This window comes from Plectropomus leopardus, chromosome 17, assembly GCF_008729295.1.
Source record: "Plectropomus leopardus isolate mb chromosome 17, YSFRI_Pleo_2.0, whole genome shotgun sequence".
Taxonomy (NCBI): Eukaryota; Metazoa; Chordata; class Actinopteri; order Perciformes; family Serranidae; genus Plectropomus; species Plectropomus leopardus.
Genome location: NC_056479.1, coordinates 24348025 through 24374831, shown reverse-complemented (window position 1 = coordinate 24374831; position 26807 = coordinate 24348025). Strand labels below are relative to the sequence as shown.

General features: G+C 39.2%; 1 protein-coding gene across 2 annotated transcripts; it reads right to left on the bottom strand.

Moving 5' to 3' along the window:
* Window positions 1-1645: 1645 nt before the first annotated feature.
* On the bottom strand, window positions 1646-26807 carry ciita (class II, major histocompatibility complex, transactivator). 2 transcript variants are annotated; one of them, XM_042504978.1, is made up of 22 exons: window positions 25455-26807; window positions 16581-16643; window positions 15653-15700; window positions 15461-15523; window positions 14194-14298; window positions 13968-14033; window positions 12645-12692; window positions 11662-11868; window positions 10028-10078; window positions 9693-9806; window positions 9535-9594; window positions 9212-9426; window positions 7327-8660; window positions 6345-6881; window positions 5086-5265; window positions 4908-4979; window positions 4738-4818; window positions 3822-3905; window positions 3627-3710; window positions 3440-3523; window positions 2416-2499; window positions 1646-2246 (listed from the first exon to the last, which is right to left on the bottom strand). In XM_042504978.1, the coding sequence occupies exons 1-22, from the start codon at window positions 26740-26742 to the stop codon at window positions 2171-2173; spliced, it is 4944 nt and encodes a 1647-aa protein (XP_042360912.1). In that variant the 5' UTR covers window positions 26743-26807; the 3' UTR covers window positions 1646-2170. The 2 variants fall into 2 exon arrangements, with proteins under 2 accessions (XP_042360912.1, XP_042360913.1); XM_042504979.1 differs by lacking the exon at window positions 25455-26807 and adding an exon at window positions 20266-20375.

Below are 26807 nucleotides of genomic sequence, written 5' to 3'. Positions count from 1 at the left end.
AATACATAAATCAAACTCAAAACCTGATTAGTAAGAAACCTAGGTTGTTAGGTATAGATGGATAAAAGCGGAGGAAGGACAACTAATTGATAACTCCACTCTAACAAGGCGCAGGTGGCCTGATCAAGCCTGATGACAGGAACTGCTGCTGGTCATCAGGGCATGATAAAGGGTGTCAAGGCAACCTTTGGACTGTCATAAACCCAATTTGCAGCTCTAGTGCAGGCACTAGCCTCCTAACTGTACTCATGATAACTAATAAATCTGATGAAGGTGCATTCAGTTACTTTAGTCCTTGTCTTTGGAACAAACTCCTTTACAATATAAGATGCACAACTTACTGCATTGTCTTTTAAAAGCAAGCTTAAGACCTACCTGTTCTCTCAGGCCTATGGTTGACAAGTGTTTTAATCTCTCTCTCTCTCTCTGTATAGGTGGGTACACTATGTTGGTGGATGGGCAGGGTCTGAATCACAGCCATCTCTGCGATTTGCTGGTGATTTTTTTTCTGTGCGCCTTTTTCTACCCCTGTCCTGGTTTTTTAAATGAATGTTTTGAAGAATTTCGGCAAGCTCGTCTAACATGGAGGCCCATTCCCATAAAAAGCAAGCTCAAATCCACCAGAAGAGCAAAATCTCAATAGCTGATGAGATGGATGACATTTATGGCAGTACGTAGTAAGAAACATTTTTCTACCTTTCAACGAACTAAGAGCTGGGGCGCATTTAAGGATCCCAGAATGGTATGAGGAGCCTTGACATCATATCTGTGAAATAATATCTGCAAGTAAAATACAGACATTGCTTATCAGGTGCGAATGTGCCACATGAAACATAGACGTAGTTTCTAAATTGCATGACGTCCCCGGGTAATACTTGTCCTTTGTGAATAGGGCTATAGTTAGATTATTAATTCTTGAGTTACAGCCAAAAACATGTCTTGTGAGGTCACAGCAACCACAAAAATCTTATTGTTGTATCCTTGAGTTCAAGTAAACGTTTGTGCCAAATTGGAATAAATTCTCTGAAGGAAGTCAATTTACCTTGGGATTAATAAAATGAATCCAATCTAATCTAATAAAAATATGTTAACAACAGTCAAACAGATGAAATGTCACAGCAAACTTCTCCTATGACCAACAAAATCTAATCAGTTCATCACTGAGTCCAAGTGGACATTTGTGGCAAATTTGAAGTAAATTCTTTGATATCGCATTTACAAGAATGTGACAGATGTAGGGACAGAAAGCATGCCTCTCTTAGACAAAAACACATGGGAAAATAGGGTCTAAGTTAATAAATAACAAAATTTCCCTTTGAGGAACATTGCAAGTAACAACCAGGTATTTATGTTTTCAGTAAATTTGAGTTGTTCCCCTTTTTACCACAATATCATAATAAAGGAAAGTTTGCCCTATATCTGTACTGTCAGCAAATTTTTTTGCAGAAAAATAATGGCTTAATGCAAACAAAGTAATATGAGCAACCACGAAGAGTTATAGACACAAAAACACTGTAAAGGTCAGGTTGGTACAAAAAAGAGAACAGAAACCTGTAGGGAAAGAAGTGAAAAGAAGTTATTAATAAACCGGTGAATTCAGTAAACAGATCAGATGATAAGTAAAAAGAAAAGGGAAAGAAAATAATGTGACTGTTGAGACAATGAAACATTTTTATTTGTATTAAGGTGTCAGCTGATTGTTCAGCAATGTATCAATTACAGCCCCAGACAGAGTGCAAACAAAAATACTGTTAATGTCACAGTAAAAGAACAAACATCAAATGCAGCATGGTAGCAGATTTATAACTGTTACCGAGTAACATGAAAACTAACCAACAAAAAACATAGTGCAAATGAGCTAACTGAAATTGTACTAAAAATCACCACACACTCATTCAGTACACACATGCAGTACTGTGTAATGCCGAAGGAAGAATAATTCCTTTGTTTGTTTGTTTTTTTTTATCTTGGAAGGAATTTGATGAATTGTTGACTAAAGCAGCAATTTTTGGTTTCTTTTAGTGCACTTTCTCTTTCATATTTTTGATTCCGTTCCTGTTGCCATTTCTTAAAAATGCACATTTTAGAGAACGTATTGTGTAGTGTAAAACCTGCATGTTTGAGTTTCAAAATGAAAAGTTCATAGCCTTCGTAGAGGTTTCATATCGTTCTACTGCCAAAGGATCCGGTTGTCCTGCTGCTGAAGCCTCTCAAACACTCCATAAGGAATACACTGGTTCCACATCCTGTGATGGCATGAGTTGGAAATAGATATGATGAAAAATGGCATGCAAGGGAAGGAAATTAGGTAACAGTACTTAAGTTTTGGTTTTGGTTGTGCAGCAATTAAACATCTTGGCTAAAATAAAGTGGGATGGGGCATGATGATAATGACACACACACACATTTTCGTACCTCAGAGTTTTCATTTTTTTACAGTTTCTCAGACTGGCTGCCAGGGTCTGTGCTCCAACATCTGTTAGCTTGTTGTACTTCACACTGTTGAAAAGAAAATAGTTCACACTTTAAATGTCTTTTCAATGTTTGCCACTGTATTTTATAATAGTGACAAATCCATGCAAAACACATCATTTTATCAACGTATTAGACAAGAGATCCATGGATGGATTCTTGAAAGGGCCTACTGGGCACAGGACCAAGGGCCCAAAGTCTGAGGGCACCCCTGGCCTTCATCTGTAAAATGCCACCCAAATTAACACGTACTGATCAGGAAAAGACTCGGAATTACCACCAAGAGACACAAAAAGAGATGCAAAGGAACCACAAAGAGACACAAAATAGCTTAAAAAATTGACAAAAGAACCAAAAAGAGGAGACACAGAATGCTAAATAGTGACAAAAGACAACCAAAAAAGACAAAATTACCTCAAAGACAAACAAAATGCAGAATACTGCAATAAGACAAAAAATTATATAAAAGTAAACCAAACAACTACAAAAACACACAAACCAACACCATGGAAATACAAGGTGATACAAAGAGACATAAAACAACTACACAGAGATACAGAATGACTACGAAGTGACACAACAAAAAAAGTCACAAAATTACCTCCAACAGAAAAAAAATCACCTCAGTAAACTACAAAAACCATGTAAAATATGTATAACGGCTACAAAATGACATAACACCATGGCAAAGTGTGTATGTCTTGCTCTTATGAAGTGCTGCAGCCTTTTCTGGGTCCCACTGTCTCATAATCCACCCATGAATAGATCAGCTGATCAATTTCACCGGTTCCTCTTTTGATATGTGTGTGAGTTTAAATTTCTGTCTGTGAAGTTCAGTAGAAAATAAAGATACCACAGAACATTTTCTTAGTAACTAAATTAGGAACGATCAGATATGAGGACAAGAAGTGGATACAAGCACAGAAATCGAAAATGTCTCATGAAAATGTGACAAATAAAGTCTTACTCCAGGTCAGTGAGCGAAGCCACATGTGGGAGGGCAGCTGCTAAACTCTCTGCTCCTTCATCAGAAATCACGTTACTGTAGAGACTGGAACAAACAGAGGGAGGAGAGGGAAGTGAAATTATGTGGGTCTACAGTCAGTGCCATGGTGGGTGTTGGTGTGTAGATGTATGTGCGTCACATTACATACCTTAAACAGTGCAGTTTGGGCAGATCCCTGAGCGTGGCTGCCAGTTTCTTCACCCCCTGGTCTCCGATACAGTTCTGTGACAGACTATAACCCAGAAGAAGAGCGCTCACAGTTATTGGCCCAACACAGACACATAAAGATCTTACTAATGTGAGGAGTTTAAAACACCTGAAAAATGTTGCATGTTGCACTTACTTGAGTATCTCCAGGGAACTGAGTGAGACCAAAGCATCAGCCAGTTTCTCTGCTCCTTTGTCCCCGATCTTACAGTTCTCTAGACTGTAGGAGAATAGGTGAAAAGGGTATATTTTTTAACTAATAGATATACAAATAATCATGAAATTTCCATAGTTGAATACTTGCATTACAACAATTTTTTAAAAAAAAATTATGTTTAAATATGTAAATGAGGCAATATCTAATTAAATATGTGGTTATTAACATACATTTCCAGAATAGAAATCTAACATCGGATAAAGCCGGGTAAAACGTTATTGTTTTACTTTGTGGACACGTTAGGGTCAAAGGTGTTAACCGAGGGAATTTTGGATATCTCTTTTTTTAACTCACTCTATAGAAATAAAATAAAATGTTCTATAAATCGGGCTATGAAGGCGATATGAACAAACCCCTCTGTAAAAACAGAAAACAGAAAAGGATAAAACTGAAAAGTTTGAAAGTGCCTGGCTCAGAGTATGAAAAAAAACCATTTTGAGAAAACTGCCTTTAAAGATTGTAAAAATTAATACATTTTCAGACCAAAAATAATACAAAACAGGTGGGTAGGGTAAAGATTTTAACTGACAGATAATGAACATGACACTTATTCAGTTTTCAGAAAGGTTATGCTTTGATATGCAAATGAGGAACTATTTAATTAAATATGCACTTTTTGCATAGTTTTCCAGAAGAGATTTCCATTACACCTAAATGTGTTTTTGGGATGTTTTCTTTCCATTTGTCAGAGACATATTATAGAAGCAATATAGCCCAAAATTAAAATGGACTAGTGCTAGAAAAAAAACTGTGTTTTTACATGCAGTTCTCCTGAATTAACAAAGAGAGAGAGATTCACTGAGAGAAAACTCAAAGTAAAGGTGTATATATTTACTCTAAGTGCTGTAGATTTTGTAGACCTGGCAGGAGCTCCCACAGCTGTGGAAGAGCCAGGGGACCTTTCTCTGGACCAAGTCTAGAGAGAAGATAAAGTCATTATTGACATCATCTTTATGGTTGTCATCGTCATCATCAGTTCAAATGTCAAATGTCAGAGCTACTCACTCAAACTCCAGCTTGTGTAGCTCTCTGACGGCTGGTATTCCCTCGGCCAGGATCGAATCTGACTGGCTGGAACTACAAGCAAACACGACACACTTCAGAGGCCAGGCACACAACATTCGTATGTTGCAAAACATAACTGTGTGCGTGTGTGTTTGTGTATGTATGTGTGGCGCGTTACCTGTCAGACAGCCTCTTGTGCACATGTATATTCACCAGCTTTGCCAGGTGCTCTATGTGAAACACCTGTGTGGCTTTCAGAGGGTGGATTGTGAATTTGGACACTGTCCCTTGTAGGAGCTCCTCTTCACCACTCTGCTCTAACTGCTCCCATAAGGTGATGACATCAGCAATGCATGCCCTAAGACACCAAAAAGTTGACATTAGTATGGAATGGCATTTCACCACAGAGCTCACTTAACATAAACATAATTAAATTATGTGTCCCTTGGCCTTAAAATTAACATGTTTACTAGTAAGCCAGACATAAAAAATGACAAAACCACACAATTTTTAACTTTTGAAATGCTGCGTATCACTCTTACTGCAGCCCCATGCCTACCGCTTTGGACCGCTTAAGCTTAACAGACACACCATCATAGAGAACCCCTGTAATGAGTCCTAAAACCCAGAAAAGTCAATGGTTTTTGAATGGGTTTTTGGTTAGAGGCCTTAAATAAGGTCTGTGGTTTACACAAGCTGAAGACACTTTCTTATTTTGTTCAACAACATAAAATACGTTAGTAAGTACCCCAATCTTGAACTTCAAAGCATTTATATGTCTTAAAAAAAGTGATTGCTAACAAGTGCTTAAATTACACTGAAGAAGGTTACTATGCTGAACCGCGCAATACATGGCTTTATAGCGTTGTAGCAGTGGCAACATGTTTGTTATAGCTTAACATTAGCTTTTTACTTCGGACGATTGTATTTAGGTTTCAAAACTAATGAAAATTGTGTTCTTTTGTGAGGATTATCTTACTGAACAAAACAAGCAAGTATCACAAACATTTATGTCCCACACAGCTTTTTTTCTGCAGTGATCCAGAATCCGATGGAAAAATCCCATAGGCTTTTTCACGAGGGAACCAGGGCGACGTTAGCTTCCGGGTTTGCCTACAGGAAAAATGTCATCCCTGGGGCCCTTTATTGGGGTTGCTAAGCTATAACTGGACATTCACTGTTTGGTGCACAAATATGAGTATCCTAAGATAGCAAAGGAATGACCAGCCCTACTTTCCCTCTGATTGGCTACTACTCATTGCCTCTGTTAGTTGGGTTACTTGTGTTGAGGCAAGAGTGGTGGGATAAGTTAAGGTTAGAGTAAAAATAAAAATCAGTGTAAACCAATCAGAGGCAGAGTAGGGCAGGTCATTCCTTTGCTATCCAAAGAAATTCAAATTCAAGTTTGTGGAGGGGGTTTTACAGAATCAGTTGTACCTGTATGTGTTGATGTTGTTGAGCCCAACAAGAGCTCTGAGTCCCGAAATCTGTATCCCAGAATCCTCCAGATCCAAACAGAATCTTCTACCTTCAGTTCCCCCCCTTTCGAGAACTTTCTGGACAGCAAACACATCCGATGGCTTGAGTGGCACTCCATGAAACGTCAGGACTTCTGGAAGATTCACTGCCAGGTGAGTGACTAATCGTGCGCTGTTAGTGTCTCTGCTGCCATCACCACATGTGGAACTCAACTCATAAACATAATGACAAGCCTCTAGGACCTGCGCGGGGCTCAGGTCACTGTAGGAAAGACCCTCAAGGTGCTTTGTTACTAAAGCCTGCTTGGCAGCCACCATATCTCTAAAGATTGTCTCTGTGTATGAGTGAAGCCTCTGGAGCTCTGCTCTGTTGCTGAACAGGAGCCCAACTGCAAATCGCTGAGTGAGCTCGAGCTCCTCCCTTTGGGGTCGCCTGCGTCCCCTCTGGCTTGACTGGAAAGGGAGTGTCGGGAAGAAGGCACGGTCTGTTACAGTCCTGGCAATAGAAATTTGGAGAGAGTCAGAGGACGAAAGGGCAGAGCAATGAAAGGGAAACAGAAAGGAGGCTGGGAGTGGAGAGAGATATTCTCTTTCATTTTCAGTCAAGGGACATGAGCAGTTACAAAATCTTGGTTGATATTTGATCAGCGCTGCAAGAGCCTGTGAAAACCTCCAAATGATGCAATTTACATAATCTGGAGGTGTTTCGCTGGGGAGAAAGAGGGATGTCTGGGCACAGGTTACATGGACAGAGGTTTACCACAGTTCATCTACACACATTACCTACATTGTTTTGATGCAAAGCTGGTTGAAAATTGGTGAAATATTCCTTTAAGGGCTTAAAACTCAATCAATCATGTCTCATAATATCGTTTTACCCATATAATTCTAATGAAAACATAAAAAGGACTTTTTTTTTCAATGATATAAGAAACTTTTACCTTGACAGAGACAAATGGACTCCTGCCAGGTAACTCTGGAGGAATGGGTTGGCCCACAACAGGATGTGGTCATCACCAGCAGCAGCATGTTCAGTGTCCATCCCTTTGCTTCCCCTCTGTGCACCATTCTCCCTTGTTACCGTTTGTTCTCTTCCTCCTCCCTCTGTCTCACCACTTGAGACGACCTGCCTCATCCTCACGTGGTGAGAAGAGAAGAGCCCTGTCCTGTGGCCGAACGCCTTGAGTTTGTCAGATATTGTCCGTCCTGTTGGGAGGATGGAGGAGTTTGCTTTGACCGACTCCCAGGCCAAAGAACTCAACTGGGACAGCAACTCTCTCTCCTCTTTTCTGTCTACGCCAGCACTCTTCATCTCCTCTCCATCACTGTCGTTCTCCTCTTGGTTTTGTGTTTTTGCCCTCCTTGCTCGTTGTGAGTGAGGGCGAACCTGTGCTCTGGAGTTTGTTCGAGTGCTTCTGTGATGCCTCTTCACTTGAGAACTGCTGGTCTGGGTTTCTTCTACTGACTGCACAGGTGTTTCTGATTGATTTTCAGCCTGTGAGTGCCTGCTCCTACTGTCTTCCATTTTCAGACGAAGTACTTGATGACAAAGCCCGGTCAAAGTTCTCGGTAGGACCTCCAAAGTTTTGCACTGTTCTAAAACATAGCAGACCAACCGACACAGTCCAGGGTTCCAGCAGAGGAGATGTAGATAGTTGCATTTTTTTAAGCAGTCCAATGCAGAAGCTCTGAGGTCAGGATCAGTGAAGTACTGGGACAAATACACCTCTACATCTGTGGGGGTGAAGCCACACACCTCCAAGAGGCTGTCCGTCCGCCGAAGTAGCTGGGTGGCAGTGCCTCTTGGTTGAGTCGAAAGAAGAAGAGTGCAGCCTGGAAGGACCACCCTCTGAAGGATGGCAGAGTATAACTGTCTTACTGTGAAGTTCTGTGCTCTACTGTCTTTCTGCAATGATGCTATCAAGTCTTTTTCCTGAGTCTGGAGAAGAATTTCATAGTCCCGCAACTCACCAAAGCCATCAAAAATGATAAGCACGCGTTTAGGGGCTGCAAGGATTTGAGTGTACACTGCCTCAGGGTCCATGCAGGAAGGAGTGAAGGAGGAGAGGTTTAATAGAAGGGTCTGAAGGCTAAAGGCTGCCTCTGTTAAAGACAGGGATTTTCTGTCTAAGAGGAAGACAAAGTCAAACTGTGGGAAGCAGTCTTTGGACCAGTCAAGTAACAGCTTCCTGATCAGGCTGGTTTTTCCCATCCCAGCACTGCCGAGTAACAATATGTAGCGTTTGGGTTTGTCCCCATTTTGGCCTTCGAATATCTAAATGGAAAAGACAAACAAATAGGTACCAGTGAGTTATAGCCAGTGATTTATGCAACATTTTGAGCAGTTCAGTCCCTTCTCAAGCACTGTTTGTACGTTCTACTACAAAAAGTAATGCACCAAAGTTTGTATCCCACATAATCCAGTAAAGCCACTAATTCATATATAAACCATTTTTTTGGTAGGCTGCGATCATGTGAGCAATGCATTGATGGGACTAGAGAAGGACACGGTCTCATAAGGCGGCAGGTTAGGGTGGTGGATGGGTAACAATACAAGGGACTTTCCCCTAGAAGGTGACGTTTAACCATGTGAACTTTGAGTCATTTTTAGGTACACTATCACCATGTTTATTTTTCTAAACCTAACCACAATAACTTTACTAACCTAAGTCATACCTATGTGACTTAACGTTAAGTATGTAACTTGAAATTAAGCACATAACGTCTTTTGTGGGGCGCAAATTTGTAGGATAACATGCGAATCGTTGTATAAGCTATTTCTAAAAAGCACTAGATGATAACTTTTTTTCTATCCAATAATATTACCTGACTACGTCCCAACAAGCTCTTCTGCCGATCTGTGTCTCCCATGATGATTAGCTCCTTGTCCAGGACTTTGTTTGTGCTTTTTCCAGAGCACATCTCTCTCTGGCTCATTGGCACATCCACATAATGAGAGGTCAGGCTAAGGCCTGCCTCCATATCCTGGCAGGTTTGACTAATGTGGACTTTGGCTCCCTGGATGTAGTCCTTTACAACTTCTGGAAAATGAAAACAACTGATTTCGAACCTGCTTTTCCACAGACATGATTTTTCAAGAAATTTTACAGAACAGCAGAACAAAGGAATAAAAGCATGCAGTAACTTACGGGGAATATCGAGGGCAGTGGGAGACTGAGGAAGAGGTGATTCCTTACATGTAGACATCTCTAAAAATGCAACATGTCAGAAGAACTGTAACATGGCAATAACTCCTCAAGGTGATTTAACTCAAAAAGATAAAAATCCGAAAGATGCTGATACTCACCATTGCTTGGGGACAAGGGTGAGTCACAAGTGGGAGACATGGCTTTGTTAGCAGTTTCTGACTGAGATCCTAATGGGGATGAACTCATCTGGACTGGTGCTACTGCACCGTCAACTACAAACACAAAAGGAGAACAAGTGAGCCTGCATTCACACATACAGCAATGGGCAGAGAGTGGTTTCCATTTTGCTGCTTAAAAGGCAGAACTAAAACTGAACATGTGGAACTATAAACTACACAACCCTGCCAGATTGAGATCTCTGCATACCTGCACACACAGTAGAGACAGACATAAACATACACATACAAATAGAAGATAAAAGTTTTTTACTCACTTGGAGAGAGAGGTGGCATTTGGCGGTTGAAGGGTGGCGATGTAGCAGGAACTACATTAGAAAAAGGTGTTAGAATATGTACTGCTGATACAGTATTAGTGTAATAAACAGACATGCATGTGGGGACAAGGCAAGTTAATGTGTTTTACACAGTTCATACAAAGTGCTTTACACAGGGGATAGAATACATTAGGTAGTAAAAGATAATATAGCATACATTTATAGGGGCTCTGTGCAAAATTCAAAGCATATGAGTTGTCTGCACATGGTAATAATCCAGTGTTAACTCCATAAATAGCAGTAAACAACAGCAACAATGCTGACAGAGCTAAAAGTGTTAACCAAGGGGGAACAGAAGCTTCTGTGCCTCCACCGCCCCAATATAAAGCGGTAACTGCTGCATGAACACAGTGCAGAGCGGCACCAATGAGCTAAGCCATAGGATACACACATGCACTAACATGTACACATGGCCAGACTGGCTTACCACAACAAACCACAAAGAAGCTCGACGGTAAAGAGGTAACATGACTTTATTCTCTGCTCAAGGCACCTTTACTCCACTACAGTTTATCTTTAGATAGCAAATAGTGGTTTGCTGCTGTAGTAATGCTCTGGATGTCACATACAGAAACTTAAACAGGATAACATGGATTTAAAAAAGTCTTCTAAGATGATTTTTCAAAACTTAAGTTACTTTTATCTGTGTGGACATGTAAAACGCAGGGTGTGGGAAATGCATGCATGTGCTAGAAACAATTACAACAATGAGGAACTACTGGCTTGTTTATCTTTCAATGAGCTCCTTCATCCCTTTATCAAAGGGTAACCATAAGATCTCCATTTGGTGGGCTAGGGCTGAAATCTTGGCAGGAAAGTATGTAAATATAAAAATTACAGGTGTAATTTATATTCAACCAGAATATTTGGTTTAAGTCGGTGTTTGCTTATTACAGCTCTTTTTAGGCTCCACCTCTTAGAAGCTTGATGATCCTGTTTTCAGTGCATTTAAACTGCATACCAAGAGAGCCTTCATTTCCTCTACAAGATTAACTCTGACACAACAAAAACTGAGCACTACAGTATTCACAAACAGGTTGTTTTTTAAAACTATTGCTCTGAAAATGGTTATTACTCAATGTTTGTGAATACTTTGAATAAATCCTCCTCTCATCACACACATTCACAGTATTTTTTAACCTATGTGCACCAAATAAATGGAACCAGTTACAAGAGGTATTAAAATTAGATTGGTATGTATCTATAGATCATTTTAAATGAATAAAAACAGTTCCTGCACAGTGCTCCTGCTTTGGTTAATTCATGATCGTTATTTATTGTTTTTTTCTGTTTTTATTGTCATCATCTTTACTGTTTTTTTCTTCTTTTGTGTTATGCATTTTTTCACTAGTTGTAGATTGCTTGTTATTTAGTCTTTTTTCTATTTTTATTGCTATTTATAACTTTTGACAGCCATTGCTGCTAGTTATTTGTTTTTATTGAATTTATTGCTATCACGTTATATATCCTTTTAGCTTACTCAATGTGAATTCAAGGCAATGCTGTAAAAGAGCTTGATGCTCAGTCAGTTTTTCCTGAATAAACAATGGTTTGATGATGATAACTTTACTCACCTAATATGTAAGTAGGTGTGGCAGCTGTATTGGGGAGTGGAAGTCCAATGACCGAGGGAGGGAGCCTCACTGTCTGGACAACCTGATATGCTGGAGTGTCTGGGATGGTGATGAATTGAATGGAGGGATGGAGATGAAGGATTTTTGGTGGAGTGGTTGGGACGACAACCATCTCTGCTGAACTCGGTTCTGTTGCTGTGTCAATGTCTGCAAGAGAAACAGAGAAAACACTCCTTATCTGTCTTTGCCAGCAGGTTTTGATAACCTTGAGAGAATCTAAAATAAAGTTTGGAGAAGGAAAAACATGCACATAGTTTAGCCTGCAAGGAAATAACAAGGGATTTAGTTCCAGAGGTATTGTGTCACAACTGAGACTTTTACTTTTAGCAGACTTGAAAGTTTTGGAAATGACTGCACTTGGCTTCCAAAAGTATACAGCAGGTAACAATCACCAACTCATCTGGCATGCCAAGAGCATTCATCACGAACAAACTCTGAAATGCACCAAACTGATCTGGAGGAAGTCGAGGGAGGAGAGAGTTCTTCTTTTGGTTCATTGGTGACCTCTTAAATGGCGACTTCAAAATTAAACTTCCTGTTTCTTCATCTGCATGCCAGTGCCACTAAGGCATCAAGTCAAGCATAAACAGCCAACATCCCTTTAACCCATAAGTCTAACGTTACACCTGTAGCCTCGTGGTTTGCCTCATTGGTAAAATGCCATTTTATTAATGTAGTAAACTCTCCGGTGCTTATTGCTCAAATGGTTTGGTCATATTACATTAGCATTTTACTGGGCATTGTCATAGCTGTTTAGTTGATGTTTATGTGATTAATACATTAATACATCAGCTAACCCTTTACTGACATTAGCTTGAATTACTATGTTTTTTCTTGTTGCCCCTTTAAAAGTTTGAAACAACATACAGTGTCTTACTGTTCCCCTAAGAACAGAATCAGTTTAGAGCAGATTAGAAACTAACCTTGGGTGACAGTTGGCTCAGCCTGTACCTCTTTGGTTTTTGTTCGACCTGCAAGAGTTAGCAAAGGACCAACATTACAGAACAATTCTTAGATAACCTTTTATGAGGGCAACCTTAAAAGATGGCTTGAACAACCAGAATTGCCTGGAATATATAATTGTGTTAGCAAGTTTTAGCTCTTTAAAGGTAAAGTTTACGCCAAAACCAAAATTATACATGAATCTTACCTGTAGCGCAGTCTATTAGTCTAGATTGTTTTGGTGTGAGGTTGACAAGTGATGAAGAGATTGGCTATAGATATGTGTGCCTTCTATTTAATATAAGAAAATGTGATGGCACTCGGCTCATGATGCTCAAAACACTAAAATATACGTTTGAAAAACTGAACGGAAACGTCTCTTTACAGAAATTATGACCCAGGTTATACAGGATAATCCACAGCACTGGGTGTGAGCGGTTTCATGTAGGAATAATTTTCTTTCTAATGAACTGCACCCACCAACCTGGGGTCTCCTTTACAGCGCAAGATTAAAACATTAGTGCATGTTCACCCCTAACATAAGTTTGGGGTGAACTATCCCTTTGACTACAAATTATGCTAGCATCTTAGCATTTCAGCTTGCCATATGGACACATCATGTACAGTTTACATGCAAAGTGGTGCAGTGGTTATCACTGTCGACTCCACAAAAGTATTTTAGGTTTGGACCTGCTCATTGGCTCAGGCACTTTTGTGTGCAGTTTGCATTTTCTTTCCGTGTCGTGGGCTTTTTTCTGGGATTTCCCCACAGTCCAAAAACATCCAAGTTAAGTTAATTGTTGACTTGACATTGCCTGTGTGAATGTGAGTGTGAAAAAATGTCTGTCTCTAAGTGCCTGCCCTCTGATACTCTGCCAACCCGTTCAGGCTTAACCCAGCTGGGAAAGCCACCAGCCCTCCCACTGCCCTTACAAGCAGTTAAAGAAAATTTATTTCATTGTTACGCTTTTGTTGCATGGAAATGAAAATCTGCACTGCAACTCCTCAAAGTAACATAGCTTTAAAAATCCTTGCTGCTGATTAATGTTCACTGACTGAAAAACCTAAAGCAAGTTTCAAATGTCTGATAAATGACTTTCCAAACATACTGATAAGAATGAAACCAATGATTGTCTGGAATGGTAAACAATACAAGTGTCAACAAAGAACATGCCAGCATGGTTTGTAGGAAAATAAAACCATGGCCATGAGTTTGGCTGGAGGCTGACATGACACTGTGCAGGTTATAGATTTCCCAGCCATGCCATCAATAGGTAACGGACAGAAACCAAACAGTCTGTCACCTGCTGCTCTTTGTCTTTTCGGCCTCGATGGTGTGTCCTCATCAGTGCACTGTTGTGATCGGGAAGCTGGAGATGAGAAATACAAATATAACGTGGAAAAAAGTCAGCAAGTAAAACTGATATAGTAGTTCAGGCTTACAGAATGTTTTGACTGCAGCCTAAATTAAGCTTTATATGACAAAGGGCTGATCAGAACAGTTTTCATAGTTAACGGCTGGTTATATACCTCTGGATCTTTTTCTCCTGTTATTTGTTTTGGTTGTTAGGTTGTCCTCTGGTGTCTGCTGCTGGCTGTCTGGGCCAGGCAGCTCAATCGGCATGGGAAGCTCACCTAAAGTGCATGAAAGAGGAAGATGCAGAGTCAGTGAAGCAGCTAACAGACACAGTAACCAGAAATGGCTCTCATGCATTTCGGTAGTGAACCGAAAATCACAGCAGTGGAACATTTCTCATCTTCAAGATTCGAAACAGGAAATGGTAGACAGGGTAAAACTCGGGGCAACAAAGAAAATGATTTTTAATCCTTGTGTTTCACCTCCAAATGATGTTGCAGGACAATTTTTTATTTTATTTTTTTAAACTTTGTTATAAAAATTACCATTAAATCTATCTTGTACCTTGTTTTGGGGAGATTTATTTCCTTGGCGATTGGGGTCTTATGGACATTACTGACAAATGTCTTGAATTTTATATATAAATAAATAAATATATATATATTTTTGTTTTCTACTGACCTTGTTAAAATACAATATGTAGAACAGATTTGATTTGATAACTCTTCTCTGCCACAAACTGGGCTTGCACATTTACTAAAGGTGACAAAAATACAAAGAGTGGCCATACAGCCGTGTTATTAAAAAAATAAGAAAATATGTTATATGGAGTGTGAATTAATTAATATGTAGAACAAAATAGCATCAAAAAGGAGGAAAATAGCCACAAAAAGACAAAACAACCTAAAAGACACCATATTATCTCAAAGAGACGCAAAACAATCACAAGTAGACACAAAAAAACTATAGAGGAGACACAAAATCACCTCAAATAGATCTAAAACTACAACAAAATGACACAAAATTATCACACGGAGACACAAAACTATCTCAAAGAGACAAAACAACTCATAATAAACACAAAATAACCACAAAGAGACAAAGACAAAACCTCAAATAGACACAAACTAGTGCAAAAGATAAAACAACCACAAAGACACACGAAACAACTACAAATAGACATAACACAACCTCAAAGAGACACAAAACTACTACAAAGAAACAAAAAATGACTGCAAAAACACACAGATTAATTGTCTATTAAACTGCCCCTGATTTTGACACTTCATAAATATTTTTTTAATCTGTACGTTTCAGTGTATCTGTCTATTTGTCCACCATGTATGAACATGTTTTTTTTAATAATTCTTTCCCCTCCTTTACTATCATGTGTAGCCTGTTTGTGTCAGCAAATGCACAATGAAAAGAAGAGCTACTTACAGCAGGTACTGAGTTCTTCTATCTCACAACTGAACAACGGTTCGTCAAAGAGCACACCTTTGTCTACGTGAAGAGGGAAATTAGACATAAGATCACCATTGCATTCATACTTTAATATGTGTGTTTATGTTTAAGTCACTTGATCCACTGTACATGAATGAACATGTATGCAGAAGTTTGGTTGCAACTTACCAAGATACTTCCCTAGGAAATCATCATTGAGGTAGTCCTCTAAATCATCTAAAATACAAACAAAAAGCATTGTCAAACAAACAAACATTTGCAACAGTTTGCTTTCCTACCTTTGCTCATATTTGCTAATGGCAAATAAAATTTCCAGTTCATTGGATGTTCATCTGTTCATCTCTTTTCAGTTCTTCTGTGGCTTTCCTTAATCTGGTCTTGTTGAATTTGCGCATTAGGTGAGAATATTTCATCAATAAACATCTCTGTTGCTGCATATAATGCGGGTGTGACTCGCTGACAATCTTGTTGCAGTTAACGTCAGACTTGCCTGCCTCTCCAGGACGTTGCAGCGCAGCGATCACAACAATTAACGCAAAAACAACCAGTCCTTGTGAATGTATCCAGTCACCGTGACTTTTACGTAAATTCCACCAGTCATTGAATTTCCCCCAATCACCAAACTCACTTTTGTTTTTGGTTAAGAAGACACAGACATGTGTGACACCAACATCTATTTATAGACAAAAATGACTTCTAAAGACTGCGCAAAACAGTTTCTTATATTTCTGTGTGAAAGTGGAGATAAAGTATTGACACTGAGTAAACTTTCCTACTGAAAAACACCCTGGCTAAAATGCACTCACAGCAGACAAGAAAAATGACCCAGACAGAAGCTATTGCATCCAAATCTACTGAAAGTGCTCAAAGAATTGAACATTGTCAATGTGAAATCTGGCATTTTAAGAAGCAATAATCCCCAAAAAGGCCAGCGAAATCCTGGAGACTGCCTTACAATATTTCCTTTAATGCTATATCATCATAGCACTTGCAGTGTACTTTCACTTTTCCTTCAGTAGGCTATAGCACTGTCTACTTTCTATTTTAGATCGACCTCTCTACAGTCTAACAGGTAACAAACTCGAACAATACAAACCTGGTAGATCTCCCAAATAAGAACTCAAAAGCGGGTCCTGCTCCACCTCCTGCATCTTGGCACCTGAGAACACACAATCACATTAATAAAATTAAAAATGTTGCCAAGATATCAATGCATGAATCTCAGAGTTTTTTTTTTTCCAAAAAAACCTATATTATGGCCATTTATTGTCATTTTTACTATGAAGTAATTTTTGTGTTGAGATTCTTTGACCTTTGGAATGGACACACAAAAAAACACATAGTGAAGAATCCTTATCAGAGTTTTTTTTCTAATGATTTATGAGTGCATTTAGAGTAGAAATCCATTATTGCAATACTTTTTGTGTGTTTGGAAAATGATTGAGTTGTAAACAAGTTAAAAATGTGTTTTAATGAATGTAGGACATGGTGTATCTTGGTGGATGCAGTGCAGAAAACGAGTCATTCCTTTCACATTCAGTGCTCAAACCTAGTACCACTATACTGTGGTGTGAGAGTTGACAGATACCGTATCGTGTACATTTACTTATATACACTATTTTTTAAAAAAATGCAATCAATGGAGAATCTCTCTCGCCCATGTGCACCTCCTTACCCCCTCGACTGCCTTTTTACATGTACTACCATAAAAATGTTTCAGTTTATATAAAGTTTGTCCGATTAAATACACCTTAAAAATCTCATACCGTTGCAATCCTAATTGACAGACTGAAAAACAAAAGAGTTCCTCAACCTGTTCAACTGAGCCTGTGGGACTGTAGCTCTTCTGTGAAACAGCAAGAGCTGCTATCTTTCAAATAAAGTGTGAGAGAGATTAGATGTCATATTACCAACCAGAGAAAACATTCTTTAAGTATAAACTTGAAAACTCAAGCATGATATCATGTGCTGATAATAATCTAAGACCGGGTCACATTACATAATACGGTGTGCAGCTTTGTACAGTGGGTGGTGGACATATGTGGCCGCTATGGTTGTAATGAAAGGATTATTTCAGAGACTGGTCCTGACCTGCCTCCTAGACTTAGATCACCGAGTTCCATCAGATTTTAGTTTGTCAGCTTCATCTTGCACAAATTCTGTTAGCTTAGCAATACAAAAATGCATACCTGGAAGTTATTTCTCTCATCTTTCTCTTCTAGGCTGAGCTAGCACGTTCACTTTTGCTGTGTCGTGACTTTGATGATTTTGGTCAGAGACTCCTCCCTTAGCACCCTACGTTTTGATTTGTTTTCAGTTAAGTCCTGACACAGCTCTAAAAGACATCATTGTTTTACTATAATAAGGCTCAAACTGTAAACAATGAACTTTAAAACTTGGGCAGGAGAGGAGACATTATCAGTGCTGGCACCAACGTGCAAATGCTTGTCTTGATAACTTATTACTTTCAGTATAATGAAACATTTTCTAATGACCCACTTCAGATGAAGTGTACAAAACAACAGCAAATGCTGTCTTAGACACCACAAAGGATGTTAGGAGGTTCCTGTCACGTAACTTAGCACACAGTTTCGTTTTTTTGAGCCGAGCCATCGAAGAAACAGATGACCCAAAAAATGCTGCTCTGATCTGGTCCCTGTCATGTGACATTTGAGGGGTTAAACAAGCACTAAATTGAGTGCACCTTGATTTTACTGCCAACTTTTCTGTCTGTCTGAAGGACTCTGTTTGCAGCATCAAACTCCCACCAGTCGAAAACATTTTTTTAAAAATTGCCACAGTTTAAGACAGACTTGGGGACCAGATGGCAGAAGAACACTTCCTGCCAGGTGTGTTGTTTAATAGATGGACCAAATTCCTGCCACACACACAAACTCAGCATAACTCTGACTCACAACCTTTGATTGGTTGATTTCCTTTTAAAGCAAACTCAAGACCTACCTTTTTAGTTTGTCTTTTAATTTTAATTTCGTTTTATCTGCTGATTGTTTATTCATGTATTTCAGTCTGTTTCACAGTTTTACTACTTTCCATATTTTATTATTTTAACAACATATTTATTTATTATTTTACTTAGTGCTGGTATCTTTTACCTATTATTTACAGTTTGAGTATTTTATTTATGTATTTATTTATTTTATCATTGGTATTATCATTTGATTTATGTATTTATTTTTATTTTTATATGTATAGGTCTTATCCTGCCTCTGGTGGTGGTGTTTCTTCAGTTCCTGATTTTAATTAGTACTGTTACGGTCTTTTTTGTTTTTTTGTGTTTTTTATTCACATGCTGGTGTGCATGTATGTGTGCATGTGTTTGTGGGCGAGGGCGATTTCGGTTTTATTGTATGAAGCACTTTGTTTTAAAGTCAATTTGTATGAAAAATGCGATACAAATAAAGTCTGATTGGTTGATGATTGACTGATTAATTGACTGAATGAATGTTTTCCATATTATCAAACACAGATATGTGTTCTTTTATTGTTTGTTATTTACAATTACTATTGGTTAACTAGTTAACTAGTTGTTGATTCGGGCTGATTTCTCACTAGCTCTTGTTCTTGGTTTTGGAGGGGGCGGGGCAGTTTGCCCAGGGCACCAAGTCCTTTAGGTCAGTTACAGGTGTGGTTTGGTAGACAGAAAAAAGTTCCTACACGAAATTATCGCAGCGAAGTCTTTAGATTACCTTCAGTGATTTCTGGAAACAAACATTTCGGATGAGTGTTTGTAAGTACTTTTTTTTGGTACTTTGAGCACCACAAGCCGAAAAGACAGACATACAGCCAACACCTCAAACACTCAGCAATTTACACCAATGTGGATTTTTAATTTGGGGGTGAACTGTCCCTTTAAAGGTGAAGATATTAAAAGACATAGCAGGTGGTTGGGAATTATTTGTTGCCTGATAATAACAAACAAAACAAAAGCCTTCAGTTACAGAATGAGGAACCTGTCAACTTAAATACAGCAGGTAAAGCACCATACGGCATGCTGTGCCAAAGCAAGTTCATAAAGAAAACACACACACACACACACACACACACACACACACACACACACACACACACGCGCGCGCGCGCACACACACACACACAACTACATGCTGCACAACACATGGCCAGAGTGTGAAAATCTAGAGAGGCAGAGAAAAGTCTTAAATGTTGCTAAATGTTAATCATACATGAGTGAAATTCCCTGTGCCTGTTCACGCATTTACTCCTGCACACACTACTGAATGAAATGAAATCACTTTCTTTTCATTCCTGAAAGTCCCCCCAAATCACCTCTTTTCACAAACTTCCTCTGCCAACAACTCATCTGCTCGCGCTCCATTTTGCATATGGGGGGCTGTCGAGCAGTTTACATATGCGTAATGGAGTTTACTCGCCAGTTCGGAGCACAAAGTCATAAAATATATCTTAATATATCTTAATATATGTCTGTAAACAATTGAGCTCATTTACATTTTTGTGGTATAAATAAGCTTATTTAACAATGTCATATAGAAAAAAATGTTTTTAGAAACGTTATTTTCTTTATGATGTTTAATTAAAGATGCAAATCGCTGATAAAACTTTTATCTCTGTACATCATTCATTAAAACAACTTAAAATCACTACATAACGGCACTAATGTACAAAAAAGATAAAGGTATAAAGATAAAAGTGGAACCTCCGACACGACATGCTTTCCTGCCAATGCATGCGCACTTTGGATAAACGCGCCCAAGTCGCCCCATCACAAGCTGGATAACATTTACCTGCCTGGCGTCACTGGATGATGCTGACCTCCTGCTGCGTGGTATCTGTGCGTTAACTTCCAGTCGCTGTGTTTACATCAAACTGCTGCATACATGCGCCAATGACACATACAGAAGCTGTAGCCAGTGCGCGCAACCCACTCGGTCTAACAAAAACCCCTTATTTTACTTTCACTTTGCGTTGCTGCACATCCAGAGACGCCAAGCTGTGGCAGGCAGGTTTCCGAAATTAGAGGGGCAGTAGTTTGTTTGCGCAACAAGGTGCAGTTTTGGGTTGGGTCTTTGTGTAACGGCTTAGAGAAAAAGTTTTAAAATCAACACTCCTGAAATGATCAGTTTGGCGCAGAGGCTGTTACTGATATGACAGAGCGCAGTCAAAGCTGAAATTAATCACAACCGCAGGTGTTGCTGGTTATTACTAAAAAGAAATCAGGTGAAAAAGATTATTCAACCAGTATTTACAGAATTCTGCTGCTGGTATTAATGATCCAGTTTCTAGAAATTTCTCTGTACTTCATTATACATCTATTAATGGACTTATCCAGGACTGTCTTGCAGATTTGCTACCAAAATATGTCTCAGCAGACCCCGGACTCCACTACACAGGCCAGTATTAACACATTTCTGTGGCTCTGAAAATAATCTTCATTTATGTGAAGACAGCCGGCATCTGACTCCAAAGTCATCTTTAAAGGTATATTCCTGGCATGGACTAAATGAAGTCCCAGTTATCTAAGGATATTGGTATCATCATCATCATCGTCATCCAGGGCCATAATGAATTTCCCCCAGGAGAACTTTTTTAGAAACTGAACAGACCATTTTACAGCATTTTGTTTTAAATCAGGGATTCTTAAAGTTATGATGACTGAGTGCTATATTAGGAAGCCAGCATATGACTTGGTCATATTGTGAGCTTTTCATTACAGTAGTTATTACATGCTAACACTTTACAAAATCTATCACGATTGCCGGTGATATAGCTGATGCAACACTCTTATTACATTCTAGTTTTCCACTTTCTAACACGTTTGACATCGATGAAATAGAGACAATACAGTGTTTGACATTGATTGTGCAAACAGCTATTAAGCATCAGCTTCCATTGGGGTGCTGCAATACAGAACTGCAGTACAACATAATATTAGAATTTTTTTTTATATTAATGGCAATTTTGTTTAATTATGATTATCATTACATGCATATTTGCTGCAGATCATTTCAGATAGCACTGCATGGTTGCCTGTCATTGCAGTTTGTTCTTTGTATTTCTTATCAATATATTGGGGAAACTTTTCAAAGCATATTTGAATATTGGGGATATGTCCCCAAAGTATGTATCATATTTATCGTCTAATTATCATCACTGTGTTAGTGTTATTAGGTGGTCTGTGCACTCATTCCTCTCATTTCTATCATGTCCCTCCATCTCTAAGGTTCCTCTTTAGCCAGGGACATAGTATTAAAGATCCCACTTACTAGGCATTGTGGGTGATCTTTGATTTGCAATTTATGCAGCCCAGACTATTATAGCATGGATAAATGCAGCAGATTTGTCATTCAACATTCAACTTGTAAGAAAAATAGGTTTAAACCTAGCAAAGCTGTTTGTTTTCTAACTAGAAAATATTAAAGCAGACAAACTTTGCCTTTTTTAGGTGAAAATCAATCATCCTCAACATTTGCTGTGTTCTGGTCTCAGAATGATGAAAAAAAGAGAACAATTAAATAGTTTGTAGGCTCTACAGGATGATTTTTTTCCTTGATGCACACATTTTTAGGCCATTCTATTATGTCAAACAGCTTTAAAAATGGAGCACAAAGGTGCCATAAATGAGGCCACAGTCTCTCCAGGGGACTATGTCCCTCCAATGCCTCCATAGGCTTGACCTGAGCTGTCGTCTGGCTCTGGCTCTACATTAACCATTTTATTTTTGAGCATTTTTTTCCCAGCAAAGGTACTTTCAGCCATCCATGTATTATTCAAAATACTACTATTCTTAAAATCTACCCATGAGCCTGCGTCCCTGTGACTGCTACACAAAAGGTGAAAAACAAACACCTTGCACTTTATACCTCTCACCACGGACAAGGAAACACAGGGAGTTTTGGTTATACGTGGGAAGTACCTGCTCCACCTGCTTCTCAGTGCTGATTAGATAAACCACTTATTATGTGCCAGAGTGCCACACATGTGACATAACACAATTAATACCCGATACCAACAAACTATTTTCTTTATAAACAATGACTGTGCGTGGATTTACAGTATTGTCATGCACACACAAACACACACAGTCAGCACTGAGAAATATGGTACTCTATCTATCCTGAAAGAGTAAAGAAAAAAGAAGAGTCTGGACAGGGAGAGCGAGATGGCCAAAGATGGGAGGAAGCAAAGACAAAGAGAGGGGAAGTCTTTATGATGGGTGTCTACTCTTTTGAAGCTGACTCAGAGATGTTTTTTTTTTCTCTTTTTAACAAAATCACAAATGTGGACTGATGTGATTCTGAAGCTTGATCATCGAAACTTGGGGGATAATGCAACAACTGTTAACTAAATGCTAGTAGATAAATTCCGATAATTATCTTTGACCGCAGGAGATCACAATAGGTCACACCCGTATGTATGAAGGTCAGGCTACGCCCTTAAAATTGAGTCATGTTATGGTTCTGTTTCCACAGAGCCTAAAATTGCCTAACATTCTTGTCCTCTGCCTAAACTTTGTGTTATGCCCACTGGCAGCAGGTTTCTCATGGCCATCTGTGGCTGCTCAGTGTCCACCTCAACTTGCATAACAAATATCTCTATATCATACTCTATGTCCCCTTTAATTTCTCTGTCTAATACCTCCAATGGATTACTGAAGCTTCAACAAGCTCAAACTGTTATATTCAAGGCAGCAGAGATGTGAGATTGACATCAATTTTTAGAATATTGAACAAATATCACTAATTTTATTATCTAAAGCTACAGTTTCACTAAAATTGCTCTGTATTTTATTACCATTTATATATGTTGGAATATAATTAAGTACATTGACTCAAGTAACTGTATTTAAACGGAAGGTTCAAATATTTTGAAATGGGGTTGTATGGTGTATTTATCCATAGAAAAAAAACATTAACAGTTTAAGTGTACGCTGTATTAAGAACACTTTCATCGCTTTACCTTAATGTCAGACACTGATTTCCCGCTGGAAAATGAAGTCGTTAAATCACTCACTTCAAGGCCAAACTCCACTGAGAAAAACTGTGATTTAATAATTTGACCACAGGAGCTGCTGGTCTACCATCCGTTAATTAGTTTGTGACATTGTGTGACTTCGGTGTTTAAAATGGTTAGTTTGGATTCACCAAAGTCACACAACAACACAAACTCTCTTTCTGATTTAAGCAGTGGTAGACCAGCAGCTCCTGTGTGTAACAAGCTTAAATCACTGTTTTTCTCAATGGAGTCTGGTAACTTTGACGAGAGCATAGATGAGGAACCGAAGCCATTAAAAGCTTCTCTTTCGGGACAGAAAGGTAACGCAGTGAAAATATTCTCAATATAGCATACACATAAACGGATATTGATTTTTTAGTTGGAATTTTTTTAGGTAGCTTAAACAGTTTTTGTTGCTGGCCCCCATCCACAGCAGTACATTGTTTAGCTTCCATGTTGGACTCCTGCTTGCTTCTCCAAACTTGGGCCTGCCGACTGACAAATGACCATGTAATACACTGGCTACAGAGAAGTACCTCATACAGGCCAAAAAGTTACAAACTGTCCCTTTAAGTTCAAATTTGAGGTACTTATACTTCATTTGAGTATCTAAACTCATGATACATTCCTCTTCCACTTCATTACACTTCAGAGGGAAATATTGTACTTTTTATGCCATTACAATTGTCAAGTCAAGTCAGTTTTATTTATAGAGCCCATTATCACAAAACATGGTTTGCCTCAGAGGGCTTTACAGTGTACGACATCCCTCTGCCCTTAGACCCTCACATCACCCACGGAAAAACTCCCCCAAAAGAACCCCTGTAACGGGGAAAAAAAGAGGAAGAAACCTCAGGAAGAGCGGTAGAGGATAGTGAGGGATCCCTCTTCCAGGACGGACAGACAAGCAATAGATGTCGTAAATAGCAAATGAAACTAAATTGTCTGTTTAGTTATGTTACAAATAAAGATTTTGGCTACCACGCCATATGAAAATATGCAAGTAAAAGCTGAAACATTTAGGTGATTGGTTAGAACATTTCATGGTAACTATTTTGATAATATTTAAAGCCAAGTTTTGAGCGATTACATGTCAGCTTCTCAAACATAAGGAATTGTTCTTCTCCTTTTAATTATTTTAATTATTTGAATGATTAAATTTATCACTTTTTCTGCAGTGAGTACATTTATTTTTTATTGGATTGTTGTTAACTTACTGGTTAAATTTTCAGCTCAGTGCGCTTTTTATTGTCATTTATATTTTCTTCATTTTTTAATTTATAGTTTAGTTGTTTGTTTTTTTTAACTTTTCTCCTTTTTTACTATCTGGATTTTATGCAGTGTTATTCGTGTGCTTAGGCTGCTGCCCCCGCGACCCGACCCCGGATAAGCGGAAGAAAATGGATGGATGGATGGATGGATGGATGGATATTCGTGTGCAAAAATAAAAAATAAACATTTACTTTAAATGCTTACATACATTTTCATGATTGTGCTTGAATACTTTTACTTGAGTAGCATTTTCATGCAGGATTTTTACAGTGTGGTGTTATTTTCACTTGAGTAAAGGATCTGCATACTTCTTCCAGCACTGCCAACTATCACTCTGTCATAAGAAACAACAAAGCCTTTTTTTGGTGTGGTAGCTTGGGTGGTTTTCCACGCTTTTGTTCCCATGTCCTTGATAGTTTTGCCTCCTGACGATCACTCAAAGTGAAACTGAAAGTATGTACCAGCTTGAACAACCAAACCCTGTCCAGGCATTCACCTAAAACAAACAAGCGTTTGCCTGCCATGCAGGTGCTGAACTTAATTCTAAGAGACGAAGCGTTAAAGGAAACAAGGAAAGTACCTGAAAATCTTGAACAGAAAATAATTTTCTTCCAGTGTTATGGTGATAGTATTTCACATTGTGTAAATAAGAAAAGACAGAAACACACATTAGGAGGAGACATGATAAAATAATTAAGTGCAAACTCACCCCCTTGTGAATCGACCCTTTCCTCGTCCTCTGTACTCTTTGGGAAGCCTGTTATGTCATCAGTGCATACTTTTGCACTATAAGCAGCCTTGAAAACATTTTCTGCACTGTCTAATGTCATGCTGTGATCTGTGCTGGAGTTAAAAAAGTGATCTTGTGCATCAGTTTGAGTATCAGTTGGTGCACAGGGAGAAAACAAATGTGCAATATGTGATGCAAATCCTGCATCTGTGCCAAACTGTACTTCTCTCATCAACTGAAACAGGTCGTCTGTTGTCCTGTCAGCTCCCCAGCAGGCATCCAGATCGCCCTCTAGCCTGTCTGTCAAGTTTGTGTCTGTTGCTGGATCGGCTTCAACAGGTGAGGCATTCATTCTTGCTCCAGCGATATTCAAATGATTTGATCCAGTTGTTGTCACACTGTCAAAATTGGAGCAGCAGAGGCCTTTTGCTGCTCCATCAGCATTCAGTGTGAAGCCCGGGTCTGTAATGTCCATTTCTGTCCACTTGAAGGTGTCGGCGTACATATCTAAAGTCCTGCAAGCCATTGCAAGCTCTGTTTCCTCTTCCATATTTGAAACAGGGCATTCTGCTTCACCTTTTCTCACTGTAATTTCACTTGTTGTACCGCCAGCAGGAGTCATGCCAGCATGAACCAGAGGCAGCAACATCCTCTGTCCTCTGTCCCAGTGCTGCCACAAAGGGACAGCTATCCTTCTAGCCGCCTCCTCTACCTGCTCTAACCACTCCTTCACATCCTCCAAATTCCCCTCATTCATTCTTTCACTATCACTAACTGGCTTCTGCATTAAATCTGCACTTCTCAGCAAATCTGTTGTTTCATCATCTAAACTAAGACTGCAGTGAAAGTCAAGTACCACTGGGGCAGAGAAGAGATTCAAGGAGTCCATCGCTGGTCCCCCCCTCAATTCTTGACTTAGTTTCAGATTATTTTTGTGATGTTCTGGCCAGGACTTTGAGCTCTCATGTTCATCCGCTGATGACACAAACTGAGATCTAATCTGGTTATAGTCGGCCTCTCTAGTCTTTGATGATTTCCTCACCTGGCTGACTTGATCTTGGTTGAGGTGCCCGTAAGTGGTCAATCCTGTCACAACAGATCCCGGTTTACATGCTGCAGTAAGTCGGTGCCGACTCAAGCTCTCGCCGTAGGCCTCCGAGATGATCTGCTCCTCCACCAAATTTTCCAGCAGAGCTCGGATCTCAGCAGGAGAGGCCCAAGTCAGAGCCAGTCGCACTCCGTCCAGAACCTCCTCGAACTGGGCCATGCTGACGGCGTCCACTCCCGGGGCACTGACAGCTGCTGGTAGAGATATTTGATGTTTAGATTGTG